Raw genomic sequence first — 14,065 nt, forward strand, 5'->3', positions numbered from 1 at the left:
TATGTTATACTATCGTATAAAATAAAATTGTGCCATCGACCAAGTCTAGGTATTAAAAAAGCTAGCCAGTAGGTTGAGGTTACTTGTGTGGGCCCTATGGCAGCCAGCTAACAGCACACAGCCGGCTCCTACTCAACCCCCGACCATATTTTTACAAGTCCCCAGCCGTACAGACCCGGACAGAAGTAAAACACTGAGCCAATTTAATCCACCCACTTTTTTTGTCTTTGGCCAGGCCGATACGATTCATGTTTGAACTACCGACAGCCGGCAAATACAAGCTACTCGAACCTATTTATACTCCCCCACCCGCAAATATTATCCCACCCCACCCCAGCCCACCAGCCCCGACCTCTGGTTCCCAGGCTGGCCGCGGCAAGCTGTTGCCGTCTTTTGTGTCGCTGAACACATGTTGCTGGCTGGAATTTTTATGGCAATCTCATTTCAAACTTACAGGAGACTTGAAGGACAGAAGTCAAGCCAGCTCAGATTGACAAGTCATTAACTACAGCAGTCACAAAACTTGGCTCTGTGGCTCCGTCTGTTCCACCACTCCTGGCCCAACAGCCGTCACAAAACTTGGCTCTGTGGCTCCGTCTGTTCCACCACTCCTGGCCCAACAAAACTTGGCTCTGTGGCTCCGTCTGTTCCACCACTCCTGGCCCAACAAAACTTGGCTCTGTGGCTCCGTCTGTTCCACCACTCCTGGCCCAACAAAACTTGGCTCTATGGCTCCGTCTGTTTCACCACTCCTGGCCCAACAAAACTTGGCTCCGTGGCTCCGTCTGTTCCACCACTCCTGGCCCAACAAAACTTGGCTCTGTGGCTCCGTCTGTTCCACCACTTCTGGCCCAACAAAACTTGGCTCCGTGGTTTACCAACTTGGCCCAGGAGATGGTCAACTGGCTGATGTACAGGGCAGTGGCCCAGCTTGCAGTAAATATGACTGGCGTTCAGCGGTCTCGTAGTTGTTCATCTTTTGATGAGAGAAATCTAGCAGCAAGTCTGAGGAGAGAAGAGATATGGGTTAGTGGCTAGTGGCTTCCAAAGTCTACCTGTAACCAGTTAGATACAGGTGTCCGTGGGTCATAAGTTAGATACAATCCGGACATGTCCATGTTTTACATGCCAACATGTGTTGTTGACACAAGGGGACGCCACTAGTGGCGACATGGTCTCTCTTATCCCCTCACTCCCCCACTACACACACTTCAAGCAGCAATACTAGACTCATTCGTCCCTCATGCTACCCCCAATGACGTTTTAATAGCGATAGAATTACATTGACCTTTGCTACTTTCATTTATTTTTTTATTAAGAAAAACCAAGGGATCATAAACAGCAGATATGGTAGTTACACTCCACAGCAGTGGCGTAGCGAGGTCGGGTGTCACCCGGTGCGGCACTTAATGGTGTCACCCCCCCCCCCCCCAGAGACGTAGCGACCCTTCCCGGTGACAAACTTTCAAATTTTTTATTTGCACCCCCCCCCCCCCTGAAACTTTTGATTTCCACCCCCCCCCCCCCCCCCCCCTCAAGTTTTCGATTTCGGTATGGTAGTTTCACTAAAAACGGTAAAAGGGCATATCTTTCGGGCCTTAATTAGATGTAGGAAGGGTCCGGCCTTCCAGCACATAATCCAACTACAGCATAAAACCACTTTCAGTTTTTAAAAAGCGAAGAGAATATTAGCAGATTGGTTAATGTGAGAAGAGGTGGGAGAATGAACACGTGACCTAACAAAGGTGGAACAATAGCGGCGGTGTTGTCGGGTAAATGAGAGGATAAAAACAGCCGAGTTCATAAGTCAGACACTGCTGAATGGTTTGTTGTTGTCGTGTGTTGGTAGACCTGCTGTCGCCGTGTTTGGTATGGCCCCTGGGTGTTTGTATGGGACACGTGGCTACAAGAACCTGGACACCTGACAATCTGCTCCACATGATGAATGCGATCAACCCAGGGAACTTCTCATCACACAAACTAGGAGAGAAGGTCATGCAACAACTTTGTCACGTGATTCTAGTCAATGTCAAGGCGACCTAGTCACTTACAGCAGGCTGGTGGGCGGGGACGTCACTCAATGAGGGAGGTGCCGTGATGGACATCCATAGGGCCTGCACAGAGATCTGGCGTGGCACCACCTATACGCCCGTGTGCAACATGTAGTTTGTGTGCTGGTGTTTGAAAAGGATATAGGATTTTTCCTTTAGAGTGAACATTGCAGACCAGAAAGCCGGCTATTATATGTAAGGGAACTAAAGTCCAGAACAGATCAACTCTGGTGAGTTGTTTCACAAGCCTGATGCAATGTGTCCAGCCAGGTTTGAATGGTGGCACCTGGCCACAAGACAGCTCCCGTATCGTCTTTTGTTGCACGTCAGACTAAAGCTCGAGCTCAAAGTGGACGGGTTTATCGGCATGCCGGGTAATAGTGGATTTCCCGGTCCATGCCGGGTAATAGTGGATTTCCCGTTGGCCATGTTTTCCTTAGGATGGAGGTATGAAAGAATGGGAGAATACTTCAAGATTTCAACATTATTTGGTCGAGAATTGTTTCCATGGAGAGACTTCTGGCTATTTTCTCTGTCTGATGACTAGAGCTTCTTAGGTTTACAACAGGCTGATGGCCAACATGCGAGGACATTTGTCCACTTGATCAGAGGACATTTGTCCGATGGCTGTCGAGGACTTAGCTGGCCCGCCGTGGATGGGCCCAGCAGGTATTATGGGATATCTTCTCTAGATCTTGGCGCTCATTTCTAGAGCTCTGCCACAACCAATGGCTTTTTAACTTGGATTTTTTTTACCAATTTTATTTTGATTGCTCGTGTTAAAAAGAATACGGCAGCCATAGTAAGCCATAAGCTAGCTGGAACTAGACGTCATTAAACACTACCCCCCCTCTTCCCTTGCGTGATGGCAGCCCTACTGCAGTCTAGCCGAGACAAAACGACGGGGGGGGGGGGGGGTCGTGCAGGACCAAAACCAATCTGTCAATTAAATCTTAAACCCTTTTATTTTATGCCCGGTAAGACGCCCCTTTATTTGACGGAGCACGCATGCGCACTGAGAAGGCAGGGAAATGAGTGGGGTCACAGACAGGCGTCTATACGCAATCCCCCCCCCCCCCCCAGTCATGGCCGGGAGCAGGTTGTTGTACAGTGGCGCGTGCCGTTTACAGCGCGTGGGATTTTGAAATATTGAGCGGTGAAATTTAGGGTGCTACAGTAACTAGCGGATAACATGGGTTTTCTAAATCAGATCGGGTGCTCGTATACTGTATGGAAATCTGTTTACAAACCTTTAGGGCAACCACGTGACATGGAGACGCTATGACGTATGTCCGCAATAAAACATGGTTTATGGCTTTTGACGAGGTAAACAGAACTCAGTAACCGATCGTATTTAGACAGAGTTATCTCCTCAACAAGCGGCTACCCAAACCGTCCCAGACCAAGAGTCTCTGGTCGCCCTCTCACAGCCACTGCCAATAGTACTTAGACCTTCTCTTGGGGCCATCCGCTATGGCCGGGGTGGCGACCGGTCCTGGCGCCCTGGGCAGTACACAGGACTTTATGTTCTTCCTGCTACAGCGGTGACGTTTGGAGTCGAGCGGCCCACGGCTGGAGTCTAGCGACCAACGACTGGAGTCTAGCGACAAACGGCTGGAGTCTAGCGACCAACGACTGGAGTCTAGCGACCAACGACTGGAGTCTAGCGACAAACGGCTGGAGTCTAGCGACCAACGACTGGAGTCGAGCGACCAACGGCTGGAGTCTAGCGACCAACGACTGGAGTCTAGCGACCAACGACTGGAGTCTAGCGACAAACGGCTGGAGTCTAGCGACCAACGACTGGAGTCTAGCGACCAACGACTGGAGTCTAGCGACCAACGACTGGAGTCTAGCGACCAACGACTGGAGTCTAGCGACCAACGACTGGAGTCTAGCGACCAATGACTGGAGTCTAGCGACCAACGACTGGAGTCTAGCGACCAACGACTGGAGTCTAGCGACCAACGACTGGAGTCTAGCGACCAATGACTGGAGTCTAGCGACCAACAAAAACGTGTGTGCCGGATACAAGCTTAACAAAGCCCACCAGTTGGTCTAATCCTCTACACATTTCATCTTCGTGTCTGGCGGTGAAACAATAGACAAACAGTGGGCGATAATCCGTGTAGACTAGAGCAGTTAACAGGCCCACACCGCCTCTATAGCAGCTGACAGGCACGACTGACAGCCCCAAACAACCATCTGACATGCCCGTTGTTGTCGCCTGCTCCCGACACACAGCTCCAACAACCGAACACAATCCAGTGAACGGCTCATCCAATCAAACGGCGTCAATGAAAACTGGATTGGAAAATGTAGCGTGGGAGCAGACTGGTAGAGTTCGTTCTTCGCTCTCAGAGACGTTTAACAGCCATCGACAACTATCTAACACACACACACACACACACACACACACATATATATATATATATATATATATATATATATATATATATATATATATATATATATATATATATATATATATATATATATATATATATATATCCTCTGCCACATTCACTACACTCTTTTACACTCCATCCCTACAAATCTTAACAGTTCCTCCTTACATATGTCTCCCCACCCGAGCCCCACAATATACACATCTCTCCTCACACACATGACTATCCCCCACCACCACACACATCCCTCCCCACCTCACCACAGCCAACAGAACGTATGAATGCTCCATATTACATGTCTAAGACCGCCCCCCCCCCTCCCCTAATGTGAATGGGGTTACTTATTATGCACGAATGAATCACTCTAAGCTAGAAGGAAAAAACCTATTTGAAAACTTAAAATATCCCTCGCTAAGGGCCCGCTTTGTGCCGCCATCGTTAGGATAATAGCGTCTCGTCCATTTAACCCATTGGAGGCCACGGGCATACAACATCACGGGGCAGATCAAAAGATCAGGACGCTCAATATCTATGTATTCAACGACCCAAGCGCGCAACATGGAATCATTTTAAAGATTTCTAGAATGAAACGTACAAATCTGTCAAGCATTTCCCCCCCCCCCCCCCCCTCAAATTCCGGACTGTGACCTCAAAAGTCGCTTCCAAATATTTTCTCAGTGCCCGACTCTCATCAACTGGTCGCGACCTTACTTACTCCGCCTAGTATGAATGGTACCACGTGGTATGAATGGTGACACGTGGTATGAATAGTACCACGTGGTATGAATAGGTAAGATTTTAACGCTCTGTATCCCCGCGCGTGTAAGAAAACAAGGTGTAATTATAACAGGTGTAATTATTAAAGGTGTAATTATAGCTGAGATGCGAGGGAGAACAAGGTGCCATTACTACACGACTCCACAAATTATTGCCCTCACCAGCGCTCGGTTGCTGCACGCTGCAATTTGGTGCTCGAAATTGTGTAAGCCTGGGGCTCTGTCTGGCAGGGATTCGTGATAGGGAACAGTGGCAGGGAACGGTGACAGGGAACGGTGACAGGGAACAGTGACAGGGAACAGCGGCAGGGAACAGTGACAGGGAACAGTGGCAGAGAACAGTGGCAGGGAACGGTGACAGGGAACAGTGGCAAGGAACAGTGGCAGGGAACAGTGGCAGGGAACAGTGGCAGGGAACAGTGACAGGGAACAGTGACAGGGAACACATAGACAGCTCTTTTCCGTTAGCATGAACACGTATCTGTCTGTACACTTTAGCGTCCGTTAGGGTTAGGATTATGGTTAGGTCGTGGTGAGTGTTGTGGTTTCGGTTTGGGTTACGGTTGTGGTTAAGGTTTCGGTTAGGGTTATGGTTAGTGTTGTGGTTTTGGTTAGGTCTTGGCGCTAAGTATTTCAAGCAACGCCAACTTATTTACATGACAGAAAGAAACCCATATTCAGTATGCGTGCGTATGTAGCCTACGTGTATGCCCATTGTATAGAGCACCGTCCCATTTCTTATGTTCTATACACACCATCAAAAAACTACTGAAATGTCTTTTGTGTTCGTGGTAACAGAAGCCATTTCAATATTAAAAAAAAAAGTTTTTTTTTTACTTGAATACAAAACGTTTAGTATATTCGAGGTCAAAGCCCTTATTTAATAACACGAATATAAGTACCCCCACCAGCCCATACCCCCACCCCAGCCACCCCCTCCCCACGACATGAACAAAGGCGGTGTGCCTCTCACGCTCGACGTTACTGAGCTTGCTAGCTTCTAAAATTTCCCGGCACTTATTCATTTGTACCGGTAACCGGGCCACACGCCTAACTCTCTGCCTTAACCTCGTTCTGCCCTTTCCTATACAATACAACAGCCCCTCAAGAAATAGCACCCCTTTTATTCGCACAAAAATTCATCCGCCACATAGCTCCACGCGTCTAGATACACAGACGTAAGGCCGCGCACACGGCCATGGGAGAAGGGGAGGTAACATATCTCGCAATCGACAAAAAGCAATACGAGCGCTTTAAATGGTCTCCCAAAACAAGAAAAAAAATTATGAATCATACTTGGATCGAAAAAAGAAAACTTTTTAAAAACGTTGAAAAATTAAAACTTGCGACGATATTCTTTGTTGTTATAATTTCATTTTGTTGCGTTGACTGTTAAAGAAAAATTGGGAAGGGAAAATGCTTTGGTGGGGGAGGGGGGGGGGGGGGGTGTGGTTGACATACACAGTAAAGGTTGTCAGCTTGCTGTACTTCTGCAAGTTATTGTTAACACCGTCAGATTTGGTCCAAATAATTTGTTGACATGGGTGGTCAACATTGTTTGACAGGGATAACGGAGACAATATTTGTTGACAGAGACAATCACGTCCGTGTTTTAAAGTTCAGGTGAGACAAGCGCCCCCCCCCCCCCACACACACACTAATTATTAAACAATGTCGGATGGTCAGATGCAGACTATGTATTTCTGTATACTGCCTGTTCTATACATTGCGAATAGTGGCTGCAAGTAATTGATTTGCTAACCTTAAGACGTGAACATGGTACCTATCACATTTTAGAATAAGAAAGCGCCAGCACTAGCCATTTTGTTCCAGTGAAGAAACCACGAGTTGATAACATCAAACATGGGGTAAACATCTGGCCGTGTGGCAGGGGGACGAGGCTGGGGACGGGGGACGTGGCTGGGGACGGGGGACGTGGCTGGGGACGGGGGACGAGGCTGGGGACGGGGGACGTGGCTGGGGACGGGGGACGTGGCTGGGGACGGGGGACGTGGCTGGGGACGGGGGACGAGGCTGGGGACGGGGGACGAGGCTGGGGACGAGGGCACTTACTGAGATCAAACAATTATGACGGCAATCAAGCCGAGAGTGCTGCAATATTCCCCACCAAAAATGTAATTTTCAGTCTAAAAAATGTAATGAAAGCCCAGGTGTATGGGGCTCCTGATGTTTGTAGGTCAACGCTGTCACTCAGCTCGAGATCACGTGAGACGGTGCTATTGGATGGGTTTTGTTAGCTCTGGTGCTGGTGGCGGGGTGTGAGGGGCGCTAAACACTTGACGCCAGAGTTGGAGACCACATTCACAGATAGTTAGCCCCAATATTGGCACTGAGGTATCTCATGTGAACATGTCCCTATCTAAGCCTGGCAGGTTCTGGTAAAAATCATCAGGTGACGTCATGAAATCAATGACTTCCCCCATCTGACAGAGAAGGTGCGGCTGAGCCAGCTTGACCAGCGTTACCTGGCCAGGTGTACACACAGGTAAAAACTCTGTCAAGCCGCGATCGTCCCCTTGGATACCAGTGGCCCCGAGATCCACTACCTGCTCTCACCGCTATCTGGGCCAACAGGCGGCGTTTGTCAGGGCGACCAGTGGCCGCTAGAGCTAGCAGATAAACTTGTGGTTATAGACGGGATGACGTCAGCCAAACATGGGCACACACATTTCGATGACGTCATTTGATTAGGCTATCCAAGTCAAATCAAATATAGTCAAATATTGTACAGACCCAAAACATTTCAAATATCGCAGGACTGTTCTTTTAGACTGGCGAAAGGTGAGAGAGTTGGTGAGGGATGTAGAGAGTAGCACAGAGAGTTGGTGAGGGATGTGTGTGGTGTATGTCGCCGTGGTCTGTGTGTGGTGTATGTCGCCGTGGTCTGTGTGTGGTGTATGTCGACGTGGTCTGTGTGGTGTATGTCGCCGTGGTCTGTGTGGTGTATGTCGCCGTGGTCTGTGTGTGGTGTATGTCGCCGTGGTCTGTGTGTGGTGTATGTCGACGTGGTCTGTGTGGTGTATGTCGCCGTGGTCTGTGTGTGGTGTATGTCGACGTGGTCTGTGTGGTGTATGTCGCCGTGGTCTGTGTGGTGTATGTCGCCGTGGTCTGTGTGGTGTATGTCGCCGTGGTCTGTGTGGTGTATGTCGCCGTGGTCTGTGTGGTGTATGTCGCCGTGGTCTGTGTGGTGTATGTCGCCGTGTTCATGTTTTGTAAGATACCCTTCTGATAACATGTCTTAACAAAGACAGCTAGGTAGGTCTGTCAAACCGTAATAGGGTGGTTAACAGGTTTAACTTTTTGGCTAGAAGTAAACTGGTTCAAGTGTAAAGCCTTAGCTGAGGTAACAACAGCCAAACACAACACACTGATCACGATGCATGTAGCGTTACGAATCGTCACGTTACACAACACATATGTCACGTACGTGTCCGTAGAAATGTAACAGCCCTGTGTGCAAGATTGAAATTGTTTAAAACGTGCACAAAGTTTCCCAACGGTTTTGATCTTGCAGTGAAATGAGTTAGGATACGCCATAAATCGTGTGTTGCTAGTCGTCTGTCAGTGAAATGATAGAAAGTGTGCAAATAGCCCATGTTCCCCAGTATACGGGCGTGTTGGCTATTGACACGACTCTAGTGTTTTATCTTTGTTAGATTGATATTGTAATCGCGGGGTGGGTGCTGCACCTCGAGGAAACACCCACGACACAGGTGGGGTGGGGGTGGGGTGTCTTGTTTGAACCACGAGTTGAGTGTGGGGAGCAGGATTAAGGTAGATCAGACAGCTTTGTTGTCAGACAGGCAGAAACTGTGGCAGGCACAAAGTGTGGCAGGCATAGAGTGTGGCAGGCATAGAGTGTGGCAGGCATAGAGTGTGGCAGGCACAAAGTGTGGCAGGCATAGAGTGTGGCAGGCATAGAGTGTGGCAGGCACAGAGTGTGGCAGGCATAGAGTGTGGCAGGCATAGAGTGTGGCAGGCACAAAGTGTGGCAGGCATAGAGTGTGGCAGGCATAGAGTGTGGCAGGCACAGAGTGTGGCAGGCAGAAACTGTTGCAGGCATAGAGTGTGGCAGGCATAGAGTGTGGCAGGCATAGAGTGTGGCAGGCATAGAGTGTGGCAGGCATAGAGTGTGGCAGGCATAGAGTGTGGCAGGCACAAAGTGTGGCAGGCAGAAACTGTTGCAGGCATATGGTGTGGCAGGCACAGAGTGTGACAGGCATAGAGTGTGGCAGGCACACCTTTAGCTATTGGTGTTTGTATTGTTGTAACCCCCAACACCATAGACTATAAAGCTAGGAATGGCAGCTAAAACGCATTATTCAGACGTTCCATTACAGAATGTAGAGAATTTAGGTTTGTATCTGACGGGGGGGGGGGGGGGGGGGGGGTCGTTTAAATGTGATGGCTCTCTAGTTGTCATCGCCGTGTGCTGTAGTGTCGGCTTAGTGGGGCTTGATAGTGGTGACAGTTGTAGTGTCAGGGACTGATTGAGGGGACGAGGTGATAGCAGCCAGAGGGGGCGCTCCTGCTGCCTAGAGTAGGGGGCGCTCATGCTTCCTAGAGTAGGGGCGCGCCTGTTGCCTAGAGTAGGGGGCGCGCCTGTTGCCTAGAGTAGGGGGCGCGCCTGCTGCCTAGAGTAGGGGGCGCGCCTGTTGCCTAGAGTAGGGGGCGCGCCTGCTGCCTAAAGATGGAAGTGGCCAGGTTGTGAGGCACGTTTACGACCCCCCCCCCCCCAAACTTATAAGTGCATATTATCAAACTACAATAATACTACTACCAAACACAATATCATCAAACTAACAAAGGCACATTTGGTGGTAGTGTTATTGTAGTTCGGCTATCGAGCTACAATAACACCACCACCAAACTACAGGATCAACACCATCAAACTAACGTACACATACCATAACAACAATCAAACTAGCATCAAATGACCATGACAATCCCATGAAACTAACCCCGTTAACTGCCCATGAAACTAGCACCAACCTTGCCGCCACTGTAAGATGTAAACTCTACTTATACTAAGGTGTAGTACTCACCACTGTGTGCTCTGGCTGCACAGCTCACTGATCCAGTTAGAGATGTCCAGCAGGGCCGTGTCCACACTCTCGTAGTCACACGAGCCGACCACGTCCGTCTCTGAGCTGATGGTCGAGCTGGTGCTGGACAGGCTGGCGGCCGGCGAGTGGACCAGACCCTCGGGCACGCTGTACACACTGTGCGGGGGGCGGGGGTCAAAGATCAAACTAGAATCGATGTTCCGGAATTGTTCGTTGTGGATTGAGTTGTAATATTTTTGTAGAAGATTGAAATCGGCCGGGTCGTTGTCAATGACGTTCATGTTGACGTCATTGACGCTGGGGTGTAGGGCGGACGGGGAGGGCGGAAGATCCATGTTGCCGTTGCTGGTGTTCATGTCCGTGTCCGTGATGTTGTGGTCAGGGGACAAGTCCATCTCGTAATGTTCTTCGTTCAGGGACACAGGGGACAGCTGGGTCAACGTGGACGTGTTGAGGTTAGAAGAGAGGAAGCTGAGTTTGGTGTCGCTGGTGTTGACTGTGGAGCAGGTCAGGTGATCCATGCGGATGGCGGCGGGGTCGAAATGTTGTTGTTGCTGTTGTTGTAGCTGTGGTTGTAACGACTGCTGTGGTTGTTGTACAGGTCGGAGTGCGAGCCGTAGTTGCTCGTGCTGCATGAGAAAGTTCTGTTGCTCCTGTGCCAGGGGACTTGTCTGTTTGTCCCGGGGCGCCTGTTTGTCCTGCACTAGGGGACTGGGTCTGAGGACCGCCAGGCTCCTGATGGGCTGGGACGCCTGGGGTCTGCTCAGCTGCTGCTGCAGGACGGAGATGTTTTCTTTCTTCAAGATCAGCGGCAGCACCTTCTGTCGGGGCTGTGGGGGTGTCTGTGGGGACGTGACGGGGGAGTGTGGTGAGGGGGGCGAGCCTGACTGCTGCAGCAGGTGCTGAGCCTGCAGGACTTTGGTGTCAGGGCTGCTGACGCTCACGTCGTTGTCCGTGTCGCTCATGGAGCAGACACTGTTGTCCAGCGGACTGTCCGGCTCGTGGTCCTCTATCATGTTAGGCGAGCCGAGGGCCGGCAGCTCCCCATGTAGGATCGTGTACAGGTCCTTGATGTACTGGGCAGCGGATCTCAGTGTCTGGACTTTGGACATCTTCTTGTTCTTCTTCCCGTTGGGGACATGCTCCCTCAAGGTTTCGAACCCGAGGTTAACTTGCTTGACTCGGTTCCGTTCCCTGGCGTTTCTCCTGGAGACAGAAGCCGGCTTGGCCTCGGGCAGGCCCAGCTTGCTGAGGTCGGTGCGTCTCTTGACTCTGAGGGCGCCGGTCGGCTGGTCGAGCGGCTTGGCCAGCTTCTTGTCCTGGCGCAGGGCCTGCATCTGCTCGGCCACGGTGGCGGTCGTCTTGAAGACCAAGCACGGCGTGATGGTGATGACGTTGCTGTACGGGTCGTGGATGGCGCTGACGGGAATGCTGATGGTGGGCACCGACGTGGTGGCCGAGGTTGTGGTGGTGGAGGCGTGAGTGGAGAACAGGATGGTCGGCTGTGGCTGTCTGGGGGTCAGCTTGGACGAAGCCATGGCTATGGCTACAGGCATTCGAGCTTCGGCCTGCTGGCGGTCCCAACCTGCAACAAGTCAGAGATCAAACAGTCAATACGTTTCTTATCAAAGGCGCAACATGGCAACAAGCATACACTCAACAAGTTGATGGTTCTAATCAAGCTCCCAACACTGCAACAATCAAACACTCAACAAGTTGATGTCAAAACAATTGCTTAAATGTTCAAGTGAGTTTAATCCAAATGATTGAATCCAGATGCCAATACGCACTATTAAAAAATGAATGATCAACAGTTTAAAAAAATCGATATTGGTCCTACTAACAAGTGAGAAAAATAGTTTGACGGGCGACGCAGGCAGACGAACCTCTCCTTCCGGAGCATCAAGTGCTAATGGCACGAGCTGCCGCTGACGTCGTTCCCCTCGCGTGCGGATGAGCTGCCTCGCCCGGGTGTCGGGGTCGCGTGCCCGGGCCCCAATCGCCCGCCAGCGGGATCAACGGAGATGCGCCTCGAGCCGGCTTAACCAATGGCGGGCCGAGTCCGGGCTGTCTGTCATCGCTTAAGCTCCGCCCCACAGTGCCCCGGACTTTGGAACTGCCCCCTTCTACCAACATAAAGGGACGCGGCTACCACCCCCCAAATCTTTAGAAAAAAATAAACTAGAACGCTCCCCTACCCGTATAGAAATTCATATTATATAAATATCAAAACCCCCACCCCGGCCCTGTCGTGTGCTGAACGCGTGGCGCCCCCCTTCTCTCCTTCAGCAGAACCTGAGAGAATGGAATAGGCTTAGGGTTTCTTTGCCAACTTTTTTTTTTTCTTTATTAGCGTGCACCTTTCTATCAAACTTTTTTTTTAAAAAGCTGCATTCAACTAGGCCCGGAAGAAATATTTTCGGTTTAAAGGGGGATAACGTAATGTATTTTTAAACATGAATTTCAATAGAAGCCCCAGCACACGCGTGCTATTTTTGTACAACACATTCGCGTTGTAGCCTGGTTTAGAACACACATCCCAGCACATGATATATCAATTTACCTGACGCAACAGTTATATTAGAGGATAAACCCCTTGTATTAGAGGACATATATGATGCCACATACAAAATATGCACAACAAAACTTTAATGTACAAAGATATTTTTAAAAAGTTTGTGCACCCCCAACCATACACATCATACACATCACTACCACTACACCGGTCGGAGAAGGTCCGGTAAATGCCGGTTATTCGGGGTCGATAAATGCCTCTCATATGTCCGGTTGATGCCGGTTATTCGGGGTCGATAACTGCATCTCATGTCTATAAAATCCGGTTAATGCCGGTCAGTAAGGTGCACCATGAACAAAGCCGTGTGGAGATGATCGACCAGGTGAGTAAAACTTGCCCCGCTAGCTTTGGCTCTGACGTCAGATATTCGGGGACCTCAAATTTAAGCTGTACGTATGATTAATTACCCAGTAATTAATGACTCTGTAATTAATGACTCCGTTCAAACAGGCCGAGTTTTTCATACAATGAAAATAGCCACGGGTAAAATGAAGGGGAAAAAATGGTTAGTTTAAATGAACCAATCAAAGCGCGCGTTGTTCAAACGACGGTTCTAGTATTGCCAGTGATGGGGCAGGCTCTCTGCTGCTGCTCTCGTGTGGGGATCCTTGAGGGGAAAGGTCAGATTGTCGGCTACACCAATAGTGACTCGATGGGGAGAGCTAACAGGTTACAACCTGTGGTGCTGTACTGGTTGGTGCTGTATTGGTTGGTGCTATATTGGTTGGTGCTGTATTGGTTGGTGCTGTATTGGTTGGTGCTGTATTGGTTGGTGCTATACTGGTTGGTGCTGTATTTGAGCAGGTTTGGCCTGCAGGTCGAGAAGACAGCCCTACTGGAGGACACCACCAGCCGTCCCACCAGCCCCACGGCGGGGCAGCGATCTCTCCCTGCTGGTAGCACTGAAAGGGGCCGCGACTAGAGCGGCGGTGACAGGGTGTGTGGGGCACAGGTGTAGCGCATATTACTGTAGGTAGACATCTAGTGTAGGCAGACATCTAGTGTAGGCAGACATCTAGTGTAGGCAGACATCTAGTGTAGGCAGACATCTAGTGTAGGCAGGCATCTAGTGTAGGCAGACATCTAGTGTAGGCAGACATCTAGTGTAGGCAGACATCTAGTGTAGGCAGACATCTAGTGTAGGCAGACATGTAGGTAGACATCTAAT

At 50.0% G+C, this 14,065-nt stretch overlaps 1 protein-coding gene across 2 annotated transcripts; it reads right to left on the reverse strand.

Moving 5' to 3' along the window:
* Nucleotides 1–767: 767 nt before the first annotated feature.
* LOC131928216 (putative uncharacterized protein DDB_G0289263) lies at nucleotides 768–12,262 on the reverse strand. 2 transcript variants are annotated; one of them, XM_059284163.1, is made up of 3 exons: nucleotides 12,167–12,262; nucleotides 10,302–11,907; nucleotides 768–1,005 (listed from the first exon to the last, which is right to left on the reverse strand). In XM_059284163.1, coding segments are annotated over exons 2-3 (1,578 nt in total). In that variant the 5' UTR covers nucleotides 11,879–11,907; nucleotides 12,167–12,262; the 3' UTR covers nucleotides 768–1,004. The 2 variants fall into 2 exon arrangements, with proteins under 2 accessions (XP_059140146.1, XP_059140147.1); XM_059284164.1 differs by having other exon boundaries at nucleotides 12,209–12,217.
* Nucleotides 12,263–14,065: the final 1,803 nt, after the last annotated feature.

This window comes from Physella acuta, unplaced genomic scaffold (assembly GCF_028476545.2).
Source record: "Physella acuta isolate Inbredline_101_S28 unplaced genomic scaffold, ASM2847654v3 ptg001477l, whole genome shotgun sequence".
In the NCBI taxonomy this organism is placed as follows: domain Eukaryota; kingdom Metazoa; phylum Mollusca; class Gastropoda; family Physidae; genus Physella; species Physella acuta.